The sequence below is a fragment of the Amblyomma mixtum genome, chromosome 5 (genome assembly GCF_055824585.1).
Source record: "Amblyomma mixtum isolate Tamu chromosome 5, ASM5582458v1, whole genome shotgun sequence".
In the NCBI taxonomy this organism is placed as follows: Eukaryota; Metazoa; Arthropoda; class Arachnida; order Ixodida; family Ixodidae; genus Amblyomma; species Amblyomma mixtum.
Window position 1 is genome coordinate 47480871 of NC_143016.1, and position 18681 is coordinate 47499551.

Consider the following 18681-nt stretch of genomic DNA (forward strand, 5'->3'; position numbering starts at 1 on the left):
GCTTAACATCAAGAAATTCTTGGATTTATCTAAAAAACGATGACTATTTGTCACATATATCGTTACAGAGGGGTGAGAATGCACAAAATAAAAGTGAATACAACCGTTTAGAGCGAGCTATCGCGTCGAAAAATGCAGCGGCGATGCAGTATTTGGCCCGAAGCGGGCGTGCAGGGCGCCGCCATGTTGCCAACGTTAACCACGCAAGCCACGCAAGCAACGCAACGCAAAGTCCGCTGGCTTGCGTACGTACGCAAGACGCACGTATCGCGCTTGCGTTCTGCGCATGCGCACTACGGTCCCCGCAAGCTCCTTGCGTACGCTAAGCCCTTGCGGACGCACAGCTAAAACTGTCTACTAGCGTACGCACCTTGCGCTGTCTCCGAGGGATCTCTCTCTCGGCTCCGCTCGGACGGTCGCGCGGTACGCGGCCGCCCAAGCGGGTCCCGAAATCCCGCCAAAAGGCACCAATAGAGAGTTTTAGCTGAGCGGGTTTACTGCCCGCTCCGCTCGCAGTTCCCAGCGGAGCCACAGCGGAGCGTCGCGCAAGAGTTGAGTTTTAGCGCAGCGTCTTCCCCGTCCGCTCAAGCGAGGCGACTCGTTGCGCCTCCTAGTGGTGGTAACTGGACTTGCCAGAAAATGGTTATAAGTAAGCCTCTCTGATATATGCGTGAATAAATAAATAATAGCTGTTTACGTTTGCTGTATGCTTTCTGGTAACAACAGTGATTTGGTTTTAGCAGTGAAGCTTTCGTATTACAAAAAAAAATTAAATGTCTGCCACTGCGAGAGCCAAGACCACGCAAGTCACCCCTCGCAGCGTGCGCGTGTACGCATTTGTAGCGTTGTCTAGCGTGTGCATTCATCCTCTACGCGTGCGAGCGTCGATCGTGATCGAGTTACGTTCGCAAGTTATCCGACACCGCCTGCAATCTGTTCGCCATGCCAAAAAGTATCCGGCAAGACCCGCGCTGGCGGCCGCCATGTTGAATGTTTACGTTTGGTTCGGCTAGCGCGAGCCCAGAAGGCTTTGCGCGAGGCCCGCTCGTCGGCCCGCTCCGGACTCCGCTTGGCTCGCGCGGGAGCGGTGCGGAGGAGCCGTTCCGCTCGCGCGCTCCCGCCTGAGCGCTTCGCGCATGCGCAGTAGCGTTCCCGCTAGCTCGCTGAGCGGAGCGAGCGCGCAAACCCGCTCAGCTAAAACTCTCTATTGGCAAAGGCCGTTGGGGAGCCGGGGCGGAGCTGTGGCCAAATGACAGCGATTAGTCACCTAGCCGCCTCTCCACCGCCTGAGGCGGGAGCAAGGGAAAGAGGAGAAACAACGCGGGAAGCCGGCACAGCCGCGCAAAGGCAATGGCGGAAAGCCAGGATTCCCACACGGTGTACGCCTGAACCTGGGTCGTAAGCGAAGGGGTATAAGTGGCAGTGAGAACGCAAATCCCGGTCTGAGACAGCGTTCCGGAAATAAACGGATTTTTTTTCCCCCTCACGCAGTGCCTCTTGGAGCGCTGAAGTATCACAACAGCAAAGTGGTAGATTTTGGACGTTACATTTAGCTGGGACACCCGGTGTACCAACAGCGGATCCCCCACAGCGCTATCATCATAACGCTGTACAGGTCATCATCATAATAGTTATCATCATCTTCCCCAGACAAGCCCACTGCAGCGCCAAGTCGGCTATACTATTAGCCCTCTGTCGCGGGCAGCTGCGGCTACCTTATACAGCCTTCTCAAACTTCCTAATCTAATCCAGCCACCTTACCACACGCCGTTACCACGAATAATTTAATATAATCGGTTACCTGTTCCCCGCAGCGTCCGTTTCCTCTTCCTCATTTCAGCTACACGGTATCGACAACTCGTGTCTGTTCCCTAGCCCACTCTGACCTGCGAAGGACGGGGAAGCGGCAAAACTTTGCTCAGCTCGGCTGATGCCGCTGACGATCTCTCGCGCCTTCCTAATCAGCGCTGTCCTACAAAACTGGAGCAGAAAGGCCACGCTGTTCCACCCCAGCACTGACACGTGACGTCAGCCCTTAGCCATAGCCCCGATTCCGCACGGTTCTCGCGGGGACGAACTATGGGAGGAGGGCGGAGGCGCGTCTCGGCTTCCGCTGGCACGGTTGCGATCAACAACAGCCCTCGGTGCCAAGAGGAAGAGGCACAAGAAGCGGCGGCCCTCCGGGTCAGCTCCCGCGGCAGCACACCCCCGGACGCCGAACCGTGCGCGAGAGCGAGTGCGACGCCCTTGACCGTCAACGCGGAGCGCTCACGTCCGGAAATAACAATAGACACTTTTAGTTGGCCGTACGTAACGGGCTTACGTACGCAACGCACACTACGTTGCGTACGGTACGAATGGCGTGTCCATCACACTTTTAGTTAGCCGTACGTTAGCGTCCTTCCGAGTGGACGTACCAAGCGCATCCTAAAATTCTCCGCTGTGCTTCTCCGCGCCATCTGGCGCAAGAAATAAGAACTGATGCTTGAAAAGTTCTTGACATCAGCCAAGCCAAGCCTCTCGCCAATCCTCCGCCAGCCGTTCTCGCTGTTTTGTTTGCTTCAGGTTGTGATTCTCGTGTGCTCCGCGACTACCACAGCAGCAATCGAAATGCCGAGAAGCATTTAATTACTGGTAACGAAGCTGGCTGCATCGCGAGTCTTTTTTATTTGTTCCAAGAAAAACTATGCAAACAGAAGAAAATGAAATAATTGACTAAAAGCCAGAGAAGTGCTCCGCCAGGTGTCGTTGCTACGAGGTAAACACAGTTAGGCCTACAGCTTGAAAATAGCCAAATTATTTGAAAAACAGGAACTAGTTATCGCTTATACTTCTGCGTGTGGGCGAGAGTGTGCAAAATAAAAGCGAACCGCTACCATTTGAGCGAGCTATCCCGCCGGAGAATGCAGCGGCGACATGTTTTTATTTCGAAGCGGGCGAGCTGGGCGCCGCCATCTTGTCAACGCAACCCGTAACGTGCCCGTAGCGCACGCACGCAACGACACGATGCGTGCGTACGTACGCAAGCGGCCCAGCGGTACGGAACGTTCTGCGCATGCGCACTCGCGACCCGCAACGTTCCTGCGTACGTAACGCCGTTCCGTACGGCCAACTAAAAGTGTCTAATAGCTGCACGCGGGCGAGCTCCGACACGACTGGGTGACCGGGCCAGGAGCGAGGCGCCAGCCAGCGAGAAATGCTCAGCGCAGCGTCTCTTGTTTTCCGGACATGATGTGCGAACCGCGCAGCCGCCAAGTCAACTGAACTCGACCAAAGAACCCCGTGCCGGAGCCCTCCACTACGGCGTCGCTCATAGCCCGAGTCGCTTTGGGACGTTAAACCCACACGAACCATAAACCGAGGATGGCGAGCACGAACGTTCAGCATTGTGGACAAAAAGGTACAATCAACAAGGGAGGGGGATGGCGAGCACGAACGTTGAGCCTCGTGGACAAAAAGGTACGGTCAACACGGGAGGGAGGGGAAGCTGTTAACAACTGACACGGTTGAAACCATCCCAGTGGTGGCGGTGTCTACGTGTAAGCGGGATCAGCTTTACGTGTGGTCTGTCTCGGCAATAACTCACATAGTAGTAGCCACAACCACCTTATTTCTGCATGTGTATGTACGTACGTCTTGGCACGGCGCCATTTTTTTTTTCTCTCAAAGTTAGCAAGAACAGCACGAAGGCATTCGGTTCCCTCCATGGCACTTCCAAGAACGTTTCTCTGCCATTTTTTTGTGCCGCTGTTGATGTTTTCAAACATAAACCAAAGCGGCGACTGCTGACAGGAGCTCAAGAAGGATGGCTGAAAGCCGAGCGTCAGCCCTATCAGACACAAGCTCTACAGTTAACCCAACTGGCATGGAAATTACACAAGAAGAGGGAGAGAGATACATGACTTTTTTTTTTTTCTCGGCGCTTGTGAAAAAAGCACACAGAGACAGCGCCTCCCTCGATTGTGAGCTGCGCGTGATCGGAACGTAATTTCTCGAGTGGAAAAAAAAAAGAAAAAAATAGGGCAACGTCCCTTTCTGCACATATTATTGATTATTATTATGACGCATCCCATACCATGCCTTTTAAATATTCGGCATTCTTTCATTTTCTTCTCATTTTCGACGCACACACGCCGTCGATGTACAGCGTAATACTTTGCGGTCAGCAGAGAAAAGCACAGCAGAAAAAGCATTGCTCAAGTACGTCGCTACTTGCTGTTGTTTCCTTTTCTTTTTTTTAATCGCGCGAAAAATTTCTATGCTGACAACGTCAACGCAAGAACAAACAGAGCTTCGATATCTAAAGCGACGAGCCAGTAAATCGTATGCAAAAAAAAAGATGAAAAAAGAACAGCCAGCGCAGTGCTCTTTGTTCAAGCGAAGACGAACACGACAGGCCCCAACTGCGATGCTTCGAAGACTTGATTTATGAGGGGCGCTCGCGCGCACAATGAAGTTTGTATCACATGATAACAAATGAATCGAGCCGCGACAAGACTGCTCCGATGCACCGCGGAGGAGTTCTCAAAAGGCAGCGAACTCACTCGACGACAAACAATATGCCGAGAGAACGGTCGGATCAGCGAACTCCCCTTGCGACTAGGGCGACGTCGTCGACGCTATAATAGCCCGACGCACGCCTCCTACACGCACACACCACGAGTGACGCGAGCATCTGCCTCCAGACCCCGACACGACCACGCCAGCCATCCTCATCTATTATTCTGAATTACTTCCGCGTGTAACCTTCAAGTGTGGCGAAAAACGAAGATTAAAACATTTGATTGCTTCAACAATATACCGCGGAGAAGCGTCGGATGCGAGCGTCATATTTTGTCCAAAGCGAGAAAACGAAAAACAGAAGGAAACGACACCCACGTGCTTGCGTTGACAAAGAGCCTGCAATCCTTTTTTTACAACAGAGCGTTACGTGGAACGACAGCGCTGGCTAAATGCACGACGAAGTCGAGCGAAATGGCGTGGTGTGGGAACAAGAGAACGCAACACCTCCGAATGAAAGCGCGAATCACGCAGCGCGCAGCGTTCGACGAGGAGAGAGCCTCCCGATGGAGAAGCACTGTGGTTCCTTGAGATGCGGAGCCTCAAACTGCGCGCAGCGCATCCGCAGTCAACGATATACCCTAGCTGGAAGCGTGACATCGGAAGGACACGCAACGCGAACAGATCAGCGGTGATCTCGAAGGGTTACCACTGAGTGGATACCGAGTGAGAATTAAAAAAAAAAAAAGAAGGTCAATGAAGAAGCATTTCGCCGGCAGAGGACGTAGCCAAACTGACGATAACGACGGTGTGACCAGGGCACCGAATTAGACCGAGTGCCCTCAAACGTAGCGACGTGGCCGCCCGTGACCGGTCCCGGCAGTCGGAAGGGTTCGAGAGCACACGCGGGGCGTTATTTCCTGCGCCGCAACAGTTCCGCCGGAACAGCTGTGGGCCGCCTTTGCGCAAGCGTCTGCCGCAAGACGAAGGGCGACCCAGCGCCGCAGAAAGGTCGGCCTCTGGGGGCAACGGCAGCGCGAAGGACGATAGCCTCGCCCGCGCGGAGACTACAGGCAGCAGCGGCGGCGGCAGAAGCGGCAGCCGGCTGACTCACGGAACGCGCACCTGCGCCGCTTTCTCCGCGCTCAGCTGACGTCAGGGGCTCGCGAGCAGCACGCGGCGACGGCGGCAGCTCGCGCCAAGAAAGATAAACTGTGGCAAGTGCTCGCCTAAGACTGCGCCGAACAACGAGCCCCGCACACTCGCTGCGGCGGCGTCGCTGACATTCTGCCGGGCTCGGCCGCAGTGGAGCGGACAGCCAACCACGTCCAGAGTGCGGGCAGCGAGAGAGACGTGGCCGCGTCTGACCGTCCACCAGACAGGTCGGAGTGGCCTTCGCTAAAACGCTCGATGAGCGACACAACAGTTCTGGCGACCATCGCAGGGGGCCTCCACCAGGCTACTTACTACCCCTTCTTCCTTCAAACTGTGCATGCATCAGCTAATCCCGCGAACTCCCAGATGAGGGAGACACGCATGCATGCCCTGGACATGCATCACCAGAACAGCAGCAAAATGACCCCGTGCTCCCGTCCAACCACGCATTCGTCGAGAGGTGGGGGGAGGAGGCGGTGCAGCAGCAGGGCCAGTGTTATCATGTGGAAGGGTACGCACGCCAGAAGTCTTCCGGGGCCGCCGCGTACGGCGGAGGCACGTCCTCGTATCCGGGGTGGTAGTTCATGGCCGCCGGCACCAGGTGGCCAGGCAACGCACGCTCGCTCGCCGCTCGGGTTCACGGATCGGGGCGCGAGTCTTCGTCCTCCCGAGGAGGCGAAACGGCCGTGAATTAGCCAAATGTGTTGTCGGGGGGGGAGGGAGGAGAAGCGGGGGGGGGCGTGCCAGACACAACTGGCCTTGAATGCTGCACGCCGCCCGCAGTGCATAGACCCCGCAGAACGCGCGCGCGCGCAACGCTCCCTAGCATCGGCTCGGCGAACAGCGTCAAGAATGCACAGCTGTTGGGGACGGCTTTGCCGCTGCTGCTGCCGCTGCGCCGAGTGTCTGCACACACACGCGCACACATACGCGCACAGGGCTGCTGCTGTTCGCCGTCAGTCATTCGCGCAGAATGGCTCAGGCTGCCTATTTGGCGTCCCCGGCGAGCAGCGCGTTAGAACGGAACCGCGCAGGGCGGAGGCGGCGGCACTGCGGTTTCCAGTGACTCTACACTGCGGCACATTGCAGCGAGCGCCGACGCCAACAATGTCCCCAAGTCTTCCGTCACTGCCGTCCCAGAATCCGCCGCCCACAACACGATACCGAGGTTGCACGAACGAACAACGAAGACGCCACACAGAGGCGAGGACCTCCGCTTACGTCTGGCTTTCGGGGGAAATCCCGAGCGCGAAATAAATAAAAATACAATGCAAAGCCATTGTTCAAAAAGGGCCCTGAGAGAGCTACAGGAGTAACGGCTGCACAAACAGAGCTGCCCTAGCCTACCACACACTCGGAAGACTCATCAGGGTCCCTGTCACGATTCGCCGGCGAGGATTATGTACACGGGGCTTCCTGAAGGAGATAAACTATTTCGTGTGGGGGATAAAAAAATTCTTCATAGTCAGGACACACTTCCTTGTTCTAGAAACATGACAGTGGGTCTGTCAGGCGCGACTGAGCGGCGCGCCGCCGCGAAAATTTCCAACTTGTTGGAACCTCGCCGCTCACCGCCGCGACGACTCAAACACAGGTTTCTGCGCCGCGGTGGCAGGATTCGAGAGCGTTTTCGCTTGCATGTGAAACAGACTTTGCGTGATAAGCACGTCAGCGTTTTAACTGGTATTAACCAAGGGGGCCCTGAACACGTACTGCGTGTGGAGAGTGACCAGATAGCCAGGCCGAATCACTCCTCGAGCAGAATGAATGCATACGCGTTGAACTTTGCACGGCCCCTCAGGTTGTGCAAAGATAACTGTACAACAGGCCTGCACCTAACAATCCTGCAGCAAGGAATGTGCTGTTTCTCGCTCTTTGAATAAAAGACTGTTTAGGCGTAGAGTAAGACGGTCGCTGCCAAAACGCACGCGTAACGTCCACTGTGCCCACGCAACGTCCGGGTCAACCAACTGCTCTTCCAGGCCCACTTTTCGATTTCGCGAATCCTACACAGCAATAATCAGACGCCATTCACGGCCCTCTTGGTGATACGCAGTTGCTAGACACGGCAGCGAATTTTTCGACGACTAACGTAACCAACGCTCCTTAACATATCTGATGATGATGATTTTTATAGCCGAAGGGCATCTATGGCCAAAGAGCGCCATGGCACAAGGTGTTTTTGTCTATTCAAGAGCGTACCACAAGCCGAGCACCAGGCAAGGGGAATGCCTGTACCCACGGTAGTACCCGGCAGCACTGGGGATCGAACACCGAACCTACATGCATGCGAGGCGAATGCTCAAACCACTAGGCCACCGCTGCGGTTCCCTAAGCTCCGAGAAGTATACACTTGGCCTTCGTACTACGTGGCCAACTATACATTCACTGCTCATCCACTGACGTAGTACGTACTAGTAATTACCCCAAATCAGTCGACCTGAAAATACGTGGTTCGTACCAAGGCGAGAAAGAACTGACAAGCTGGCACTGGCTCATATACTTGCACGCAGTCAATAAATGTTTACCACCACCACAACCACTCACAGCGCGACTGAGGTGTCCAGTGACACAGTGAGACAGTTAGTGACGCTTGCTACTTTGTGGCTTCACACACACCGCTGAAACCCCCGAACTGCGGCTAAAAGTGTTTTCGCACTAAAAAGAGAACGGTTCAGAACCTGAGCTCTCCATGAAACGTCGTCGAGGGAAGGGTTAAAGAGGCGGTCACGTAACCTGGTACGAGCTCCGGCTGTATGGGCAAACGGGGAATATATGGAATGAACAACACGACGAAACAGCGGTCGCCACTACTGGGAACATCAAACTACGGTTTGTTTCCCAAACTTGAACGAAACGTGGTGTGCCGCGGGTGGTCTGGCTGGAGTCGTGACACCAGGAACAGCTCCCGTCTTGTTTCCGGTGGCTAAATCAAGACGTACTCTTCGCGGCAAGTCCGACCACATCTGGCTGGTGCAGCAATAGTAGCTTTTTTTTTTTTTATTCCTTCTTATCTGGGCCAATAAAGGATGTAACGAGAGCGTCGGTCACGTGACATTGCCAGCTTATGACGTCAGTCATTTCGCGCGGACGTCGACCAGAGAGATACCGCGGAAACGATCTGGTTCCCGCTGTAAAACCTCCGACCGCCCCCACGGCCGTAGCCTTGGTGCGTCTCCCTCTCCGCTGATATGCGGCCGCCAACACCGGAGACGACGCCGGTCGAAGCGAAGCGGCAGACGGCGCGGTGGTTACGCGGCGGTCGCGTGCACGCGCCGACGCGGCTGCCGTCCGAACGAGTGGGACACGCCACCGGAGGCCCACCAAGCACGCACTGTGCCACTAATGTACAGTTATACACGCGGGGCGAATTGGCACCGCGTACGCGGGTCGATATCCTCGGCGGCGGGTGTCGCGCGAGCGGCCGCCGACACCGGCTGCGGCTAGCCGCTCCGCCACCACGCGACGTCATTACCCGGCGCGCTCTTATTTCGCCAGGCCCCCGCCTCGACAGAGGCGCTCCCGCGCGAAGGCGCAGACACGGCTCGGCGGCCAAATGCCCCCCTTTATTCGCGGCGGTGGACAGACTGCGATAGGACGCACTCGCGCGTGAGCTAGTGGGCACCTCGCGAAGTATAGCTATAACAGTGGACTGCCGCGTACGCGTCGGCTGAACTGTGACGGAATCTGTGCAGCCTGTGTCGAAAGTAAAGTGCCGAAACAGTCTGCTTGGCACCCGAGGAAGTGCAAACTTTCGGTACGGAGGGGGAAGTAAGGGAGCCAACGCAGCATGACCCACAGGGCCCTAAACTTTTCACAAAGGCTCTACACACACCACGAAATGTTTATCTGAAACGCGACTCTGGCCAAAAAAGAAAATTAATCTCTTTGCATCTACAGCCCACTACCTGAGATGACTGAGCGGTGAACTGTGTAATCTGCAAACTAAAAATTAGGCTGCATACATCCCAGGCCGTGTGCAAAGACGATAGCGAAGTCGTGCGTTCTTGTTCTGTCTGTCGTCTGCCAGCGGTTGCACATCACGAAATGACTGAAAATACACAGCTAGCCGGGGATTCACTCCACTCAACTAATCACGTTGCGAGGCCAGTTTGGGAAGCACGTTCGAATGTTAAGAAATTCAAGCGCTATTTTTTTTTTTTTAACAGAAGGGGCGTCGCCGCGTTGGCTCAGTGGTTATGGCACTCGGTTGTTCACCCAAAATAGTCGGGTGCGATACCGGCCGCGGCGGTGGAACTTCGATGCAGGCGAAATTCTAGTGTACAGTGCGATGTCAGTGCACGTAAAAGAACGCCAGGTGGTCGAAGTTTCCGGAGCTCTTTCTTTACTACGGCGCCCGTCATAGCCTGAGTCGCTTTGGGACGTTGAACCCCCATAAACCACAAACCAAACTTTTCTGATCGAATGACGCAAGAATGCACAGCGTCTGTCCATCATGCATATTCTTGTTTCCGTCCGCAGAAGGTAGCGCTCAATTCCCTCTTTATTTACAATTGTGCACTGCCTCCGTCGGTCTCCGCTCACTCCCTTACTTCAGTAATATTTTTTTACTTCGGGGAAAAAAAAAAGACTAGTGCCGCCTCAAGATAAGGACCCGCACAATTTAACCGAGATAATCCCCTGACGCGAGTCGAAAAGCGACCAGTACCGCTTTCCACAATGCACGTGACGCCGGCTTAAATTATACAGTACAGGAGACGCGGCAAACGGACTCGACATTTCTCCTTTCGCAGCGCTCGCCCTATGAAAGTGTAATGTGCCCCGTAACAAATATGCACCAAGTGGCCGACCTGGCATCTCTACATCCAACATATCACTGCGATGCCCGCACGGGCGAAACGAGAAAAAAAAAAAGGGGAAGACACACGAACAAGAGGATGCTCTCTCTGTGCGCAAATCAGAAGTCGCAAATAATTCATCGCCAATGCCAGTTCCCTCTTTCATTTCTTTTTCTTCCACTCTGTCCCGCGCAGAGAAGCCATCAACGCAACAGATTACGCAAGAAAAGGCAGATCAGTGCGCCGACGACAGCCAAAGGGCGTTTGCGATGAACAGCACGTTTCTCCGGACAAGCGAGACGAGAGGCTCGTCCGCGGCGCAGGAAAACCGGGACCAACTCCCGCCTTTCGTCGTCGTAGGCGGCGGCGGCGAGCAGTCGTGAATTATACAGAAGTGGCTTCCCTCTTCTTGAAGGAACGGCCACTCGTCGACGCGCTACTTCGCAAAAATCGCCCCGCGGGCCTCGTCAGTCTCATGGAGCCCGAACAATCGCATCGCTCTTCTCCCACGGCTCCGAACCTTCCGCTCCCTCCCTCTCTAGGGGCCGGTCCTCTTCTCCGCACCGTCACTTTTTCTTCCTTCGCCGCCAGCGACAGCGTAGGTGGAACCTTCGCGGCCACGAAATGGGTTGTCTTTTTTCAACCCCTCTGCTATACCGGTTTGCGATAGTTGGTGGTAAGCTTTACGAAGCTTTACGAAGAGCGGGCGAACCAAGACATGTGCCTTTCACCTGTGCTCTGTAAGCTTGCGCGCTGTGTGACCTTTACTATGTCCTTTCTCCCACGCTCGGTTGTGCCTCTGCGTCTTATGAACGTCACCGCTGTCAGCATGCTGCTGACGAGCACGTTCCTCGCCCGACCGAAGGAAAAACAGTTCCTAGAATTCGTTGACTGACATGTTTCTAAGTTTTCTTTAAGCGACTTCAATAGCTCAGTTTTCCAACCTCCAATGAGCGTCCGCTAACACCGCTATTGTTTGTTTTATTTTCTAGCCCTAGCTGGGCCCGACGGTAAGAGCGTCGCCAGTGTCTTGCCGTAACGCAATGGAGCCCCGGTTGTCTTCCTGAAATGGGACTGACTTAAAACGGCAGAAACGGAAATGGAAGGGTGCCCCGGCAAGTGGGAGAAACAGGGAAGGGGGCGAGAAGACGGGGAGGAAACGCAAAAGAACGCGCGTAAAAAAAAGTAACGAAGGGCACAAAGGAAATAAGGAAAGCTAAATCAGACGCTGGCTCGGGGCCAGGGTTCGCGCGCGGCACGAGGGAGACGGCACCGGAGCAGCCGGCGCGTTACGAAGGGAGAGACAGCGCGTCTCTTCCAGGGCCAACGACGCAACACCGCCTCCTCATCCTCCCGGCGGACGGGCTTCAGCCGGGGGAACGGAGCGCGCGACAGCGGTCCCCGCCAGGTGGCGTCCAGAATGAACTCGACTCTACGCGCACAGCAGGGAAAGGCGCACGGAAAAAGAACGCCCTCCTCTCCGACCCCCTCGCCCCCGCGGATAACGTGCGGCGGCCTCGCTCCCCGACGAACCGCGGTGTCCGCCGGGGTCAGGAGGCAGCGGGAGCACCAGGAAACGCCACCGCCCGCCTTTCGTAATTTCTCTCGGGCCGCCGCGTTTTTTCCACGCGGGGTGGCGAAATGGGGTCTCGAGGTCAAGGTCGGCGGGGCTTCGCGGACCCTTGTCCCCCCTCCCCTCCGGTGAACGCGGCCGGCTCGGATTCCCGTTTCGCGAGAACGGAGACCGCGGCACCGACCGACCCGGTCGCCCGGAAGCGAGCGACTCTCTCGGCCGGCACGTGTGCGTTGCGCGCAGGGCCCACTTCGGCGGCTGCTCTGGCGGGAGCCGAGTGGGAGGAAACGCGGGGCGCAGCCGCCAGGAAATCGGCGGAGTTCCGCACGCGGCGACTAAGCAGAGAAAGGGCTGTGGCCTAATGGTCTCGCGTTCTGGTAAAGCGCGTCTTCCAAGGCTGAGTCGTCATTTAACCGGGATTGCGCGTCGCATGGTCCGTGGACGGCGCATAATGGAACGGAAAGTGCACAAAGCCGGAGCAGCGTCAATACCCACAGTCTCCATGAGAAAAGCTTCTTTCCTCCTCCCTCAAACGACAACAAGTTCTTGCGGAAGGCAAGCAGACCCCAACCCCTATACCCCGTTCCATTTTGCGGAATAAAGTTTTTACTACTACTACTACATACTACTACTACTGCTTAAAGCAAGGAACCCACTCCGCCTGAAAACGATTTCACATTCCATGCACTACCTGAGATGAAATCCTGGACAGCACGGCCAAGTGATCGGGCCGATCAACAGCGATGGGTTTAGTTAGTGCACTTCTCCCGCCCAGCGCGATGACCTCGGTGAAAACATTACAGCGAGGGCTGGTCGGTCACCGATGCGCTCCGGCTGGAGTGACATGAAGATCGCGACGCACGCGACCCCCGGCATGTGTACGTAACGCTGCCGGTGGCGGAGGAGACGTCGGCCGCCGCCGCCGACAGCTCGCAGCATTTTGAATCCAAGCCAAGGCCATCGCTTGCATGTCGAAACCCCAAGGCACGCGCCGCTGGTCCCAGAAATAGCGCCGCGTCTTCGGCCCCGGCGAGGGAGAAAGAGGACGCAACCCGCGCACGCACACACGCACGCACACGCACACAGAGAGCGCGCCAAACCCGCCCGACCCGTGACAGGGACGCCGCCAAAATACCTGCGCCACGTAGCCAGCCAACGCCGCCGCCGCAGCAGAGGCGGCCGAAGCAGGAGGGGGGTGGCGATAAATAAACGAGACGCCCCGAGATTACAATAATAGCGCGGCCCGAAGGGCAAAGCCCTGCCAAGAGAAAGAGAGCGTCCCTCGCACAACGTCGCCGTAACACGGGCAACCTCTCCGAACAACAACAGCCGCTGCGCCGCGCGACAGTCAAAGTACCAGGCGCCCGGTAAAGAGGAAGATGATGCTCGGCAGCGCGGTCACCACACCCTCCGAAGGCCGGCACGCTGACCGCGGAGCCATTTCCTCGCACCTTCGCGCGAGTTTCGACCCGAACAAGCTCCCAAGCGGCTGACACCACAGCGAAGCCTACACACGAGACCGATCTCGCTCACGCGCCAAGAGGGGGGCGATGAGGAACCGAAGCCCGACGACAAGTCACGCCCCCAAACGCGCGGCGTGAGCAACTTACGCCGCTTTGAACGCAGCGCGTGCCCGAAATCAAAAAGCGCTTTTGCCAAACCATTTCCTGCTCCGGCGTCGCTAGCGCGCGCTATAGTTTTCCATGCAGGTACGGGCGGAGTTCCGCCTACCGACGATGCACCTGCACAGCCGGTAACAACCACAACAGCTAACGCGCACCCTCCTTTTTTTTGTTCCACGCAGAGGCGACGCATAGTTACGTTGCTGCGATTTCTCTCCCCTCCACCTCGACCCCTCCCCCGCCACCCCCATTCCCTCTCTTCCCCCTGGGAACAGCCCAGTGTCTGGCACGGCGCGCTTCGCCGGCTGTTGTTCGCGGGGAGCGCGACGCGCCCGTACACTGGGCGCGGGTTCCTCGAAAGCGGAGAACAGCAAAATACGAGCCGCGGTGGGGACAACGGCCGCCGTCACGGCCGGGCCTGGAATGCGCGCCCAGTGTCGTTGATCGGTTCGGCCGCTGTCCCTCGGACGAGGCGAAACGTCGCCCTGGCAACGCCGCGCCGCCGACGACCACACACGCCAGCGGCGGCCAGCCCCACGCCGCCTCTGCTAGAACTGGGCCCGTACAACACGCTTCCGCACTTACAAGCACCTTATCTCACCGAAATCCCCCACTCCCCCTGCTTCACGTTCCCACACTCGCTGCGTTGGCAAAAGCTTAACATTTCGCGCGATTTCTCGGAAAATGAATCAATTGATGACTGACGATGATCAGCGCTCGAGTCGTCGTGTGCTCGTTCTTTGTCCCGTCTTGTTACGCGCAGTGTCACCGTCATAATGTACCAACTCAGCCAAACCAGCAACACTTGTGATTCAACTGAACACGCATCAACCATTCGATGCGATGCATTGGATACGCTTGCAACAGTAACACAGGAGTGCAGAGAGCGGGACATATGCAGCGGATATGCAGAGAGCGGAACACTTGTATTTATTTGATTTTCTTTTTTGCCTTTTCCGGGTAGCGCTTCGAGAGGCTGTGATGATGATGATGATGTAGCCTTCCCTTTGCGCAGGGTGACACAGAGACACGTAGCGGCGCAGACATGCGAAAACCCGTACAGAGAACACCGCAAGACACGAATGATACCAAGACAGGGGAGAGAACGAACACACGGCCCTCAACGCGGACGAACGTGGCGGCGAAGTTCCACGCATCTACGAACGTAAGTTGCCATTAACAACCGCTGCTGACGTTCACAGGACGCGTTGCCGTTTAGTGCAGACAGATATGGCCGCCGTAATGCGAGGCAAGAAAGGGAGGAGAAGACCGGAGGCGGCAGTGGAGCGCCGACGAGAAAGGCGACGGTCAAGGTGCCCCAGAAGAGCTCCAATCTGTCGCTATGCGCGTGAGCACCCGGGAACTGCGTCGAGAGCACCGTTCCTAATCAGCACTGGGCCGCGAGGACGAGGGAGGAGGAGGAGGCTCTCCCGGGGCGCCTTCCTGAACGAGCAGCACTGCAGTGTGCCGCCCCATCTCGCAGCAGCAGAGCGCGCTATCGCCACCAACGCGGCGGGCTGACGATAAGCGCCGCGGCCGACCACAACACGCGCCACGGCGACGACGTGCGTCGCCGCGTTCACGGCAGCACGGACACCTCTGGAGAGGGACTGCTACGTCATGCTCAGCGGAGAACTCATCCTAAGCTGTTGCCGCGGTCACCGACTGTGATGCAACGGAGAGGCAGAGTGTATACACAACGCGCCACTGGCCTCCGTTGTCAGACCAAACAACGCGGGACAGTGGGAGGCGCGCGCTAGCCACGCCGCGGCACCAAAGCCACTGCCTTTATACAAGTGCTCCTCACCGGTTGGCGAGAGCGAGGCTATACCTGAGCTAGTGGACTCATTGTTGATATCCAGGTCCCAGAAGTCGAGGTCCACGTCGGCGATGTCCGATCCGCCCAGCGAGGGCACGGGGCTCACGGGCCGGCCCTTGGCCGGGCTGCTGGAGCTCACCTCGGGCGAGCTGTCTTCGGGGGGCAGGGCCCGCTTTCGGGGAGCCGCAGCCGAGGCTCCCCTGGGGGCCGCGCCCCCGGAAGGGGGCGGGGGGCCCCCCTTCTTGCGTCGGGGGCTCGCCAGCCTGGCCTCGGGCCGCGCCACCCACGCCACGGCGCTGCCTCCCGTCCGACGGCGGCACCAGAACCACCACCACAGGCGGCGGCGAGATCGGTCAGCCGGCGGCGTCCTCCATGGCGCATAACTCCGGCACACGCAACAACAAGCGCACGACGGACGCCGCTTCCGCACCGAGGGGTCCGACCGACAGGGAGCGAGGACCGGCAGCGCCTGGACGTTGCCACCACCAGCGGCGGACGAGTTGGTCCCAAACAGAGCCGGCGTTCAAGGTCGGCCGCCGTGCGGGGCGCTCCGCTCGCTGCGCCGACGGAGAGGGGGGGGGAGGCGACCGCCGCCGCGCTCGCAGCCGGCGCAGGATCAATGGCGCGCCCCTCAAATCGCTCCCGCGAGCTGCGCGCGGAAGGCACGGCGCTGCCGCACTTGTTTCGCGACTTTGACAGTCCAAAACTGCGTCGTGTACCGTCCGAGCCGAGGGTCGCGGCCCGAGGCTGAATGACGGTCATTGCAGTGAGATGGAAAGCGTTTCTCCACTTTGGGCCCCGTTTCGTTTAGTGTGCAGGAAAAGGGTGACAGTACGTAATTTTTTTTTTCTAATCACGCTTTTCTTTGGTCCCAAACAATCCCTCCCCTGGAACAGTTTTCTGCACTTTGTCAAGCATCCGCGAACTCACTGTAAGCAAGGCCGACCGAGCAACGTGTACATAAAAGCCGTGGACGCTATTGGCCCTGGATGCGTGGAGACATAGCTCATCTCCTGAAGGCAATGCAACGGACACAACCCCAGAGCCCTACTTCTTAACGGCGGCACTTCCGTTTCTGTCGCGCTGCGAGCTCCGCAGCGCACAGCTCCAGTACCCAGCGTTGCTCGCTCAGTCATTACCGCGCACTTAATGGTGGCGCAACCAGCTAGCGCTGCCAGTGTGCCGTATGGCATTCGCCGAGCGCGACAGGTCGCCGTGCCACTACTAATGCGCTCGGCCGCGTCGATTTCGTCACCGGCGCAGCGGCGGCAGCAGCTCTCGCTGGCCCGATTACCGAGCGAGGCCTCGGCCGCCGTGTTTTTCTTCCTCCTCCCTCGCTCTTCTTTTTCTCTTCCGAGGGGCCCCGGCGCGTCTTGGTCGCAGGAAATGTGGGGCCGTCGCTGAGAAAGAAGACGACGACGCGGCCAGAGATGCCGCTTTCGCCGCAGGGGTCCTTCACCGCCGAGATGGCGGGGAAGGAGGGGGGCGCCGGAAAGCGTGGCCCACCCCTTTGGCCTGCAGCAGCAGCAGCGGCGGCAGGCAGGCAGGCAGGCAGCCGGTCAACGAACGGTTCACCTTGAACGCGGACTTTCACACTGGCCGAGCCGGTTTGGCCCGAGCGAGCACTTTCGCCGCGCGCCGGGCGCAGCCTTCCGTGGCGCAGCCGCCGCCGCCACCCTCGCCCCCGGCTTCCTCCCTGCCAGCAGCGTTTCCGACGCCGGCAACGCCACGGGGGAACCTGCGCCTCCCCCCCCCCCCCCCCATCCGACGCGACCAAGAAAACTTGGCGCGCCGCCGGAGCCCAGATCGCGCGCGCACTACCACGAGGCCGCCATGTTTATTCTCAAAACGCGAGCGTCGGCATTCCCACTTCCGCCGCAGAACAGCACGCACCGACGGCGAGCTGAGTGAGGGAGAGGAGCGTACTATGCGAGTGCACTGCTGCTACGTGCGCGTACACGCATCCGGCTGCCGCCGAGAAGCGACGTGCTTTGCAGCCGCACGCGGAGCGCTTCTCCTCCACGGTCGCGCTGCCGGTCCCGCAGCACACGCGAAGGTGCTGCCACGCCGCATTCAAGCGCAGACGTTTTATGAAGGCCGAGCCAGTCAGTCTGCATCCACTGCGGCGCCGTTGCAGCAGGACCGCGGGTGTCGGATGCGGAGTCAGGGACAGCGCTGCCGCGGACCACTATAGCGAACGCGGACTTTCCTAAAACCTAGCGGCGTTAGGCCTAATGCGCGACATGAACAATGCCTGCGTACCAAATCATCGACACAAGTTAGCGTAAAGGAAAGTAAAGTAACTACGAAAATTAGCTTTCAACTGCACGAAACGCTTGAATGAGAACATCCCACTGTAGATCAATGCATTTTTACATAATAAGCGCTTCCGACTTCGCACCGCAGACGGCCCATTTTCTATCTTTCTTCCCCCCCCCCCCCCCCCCCCCCCCCCCCCCCCGACGTACTGCACACAGAGATGGGAGAGGCACTAAACAGCGGCGGTGCAGGCGTGCGGTTCTAGCTGTACCAGCCCGGTGGCAGTAAACGTTCGTCACAGCAGGGAAGACCAGCGAGGCGTACAGCTGCTCACCCTTTCTTCAAATAGTTTAGCAAACCTAGAACACGTACGCCTGTGATGCGAGCAGCAAATGGCACAACGGTCCACTGTAAAGCCTCAGCATCTTAGAAGAGAACCAGCTTCAACAGTGCTCGAAGCACGACGACACGAAGCACACTGAACAGCTACAGTGCTTCGTGAGGGCAGTGCAAGACGCGTGTTCAGAAGATGCCCCCGGCGGTCATCTTCAGTGCAATGACCCCCACCCCACGGGAAGGGGCCGACGAGCACCCACAACAAAGGCGTACCGGGAAGCGCGAGGGTCCGCAAGGAAGCGAGAAAGGTCTAGGGAAGGCCGCAACGACTCGACGGCGCCACCGACGAGCATCTCTCCTGTCTCACTGCTCGAACGCTCGGACCAGACGTGTTCCAGTTGCTTTGATCGTTTTGTATACCTGACTAAAAAATCAATTCAGTTAAATTTTAGACGACCAAGTGATTCCCAGCGCAATACATTTAATGGTGCCGAAACTAGGAACGGATTTTCAAGACCATCGAGAGTTTTAACGACAGCCACGGACGTGCTGAAGAAGAAAGGGAAAGTCACCCACACGCAAGCGACGCACATCGTCACGGAAGCCGACGAGATCTTG

General features: G+C 57.6%; 2 protein-coding genes across 2 annotated transcripts in view; one reads left to right on the forward strand and one right to left on the reverse strand.

Annotated features, from left to right (window-relative positions):
- Nucleotides 1-16830, forward strand: part of LOC149342009 (uncharacterized) — a 28073-nt gene extending 11243 nt beyond the window's left edge. Inside the window, exon 2 of the mRNA XM_089544308.1 lies at nt 14665-16830. Within this exon, the coding sequence (XP_089400434.1) occupies nt 15540-15851 (312 nt within the window). The 5' untranslated portion in view covers nt 14665-15539 and the 3' untranslated portion in view covers nt 15852-16830. The remainder of the gene's footprint in view (nt 1-14664) is intronic.
- Nucleotides 1-18681, reverse strand: part of LOC149342008 (ecdysone receptor-like) — a 148897-nt gene that overhangs the window by 26953 nt on the left and 103263 nt on the right. The window lies entirely within an intron of this gene.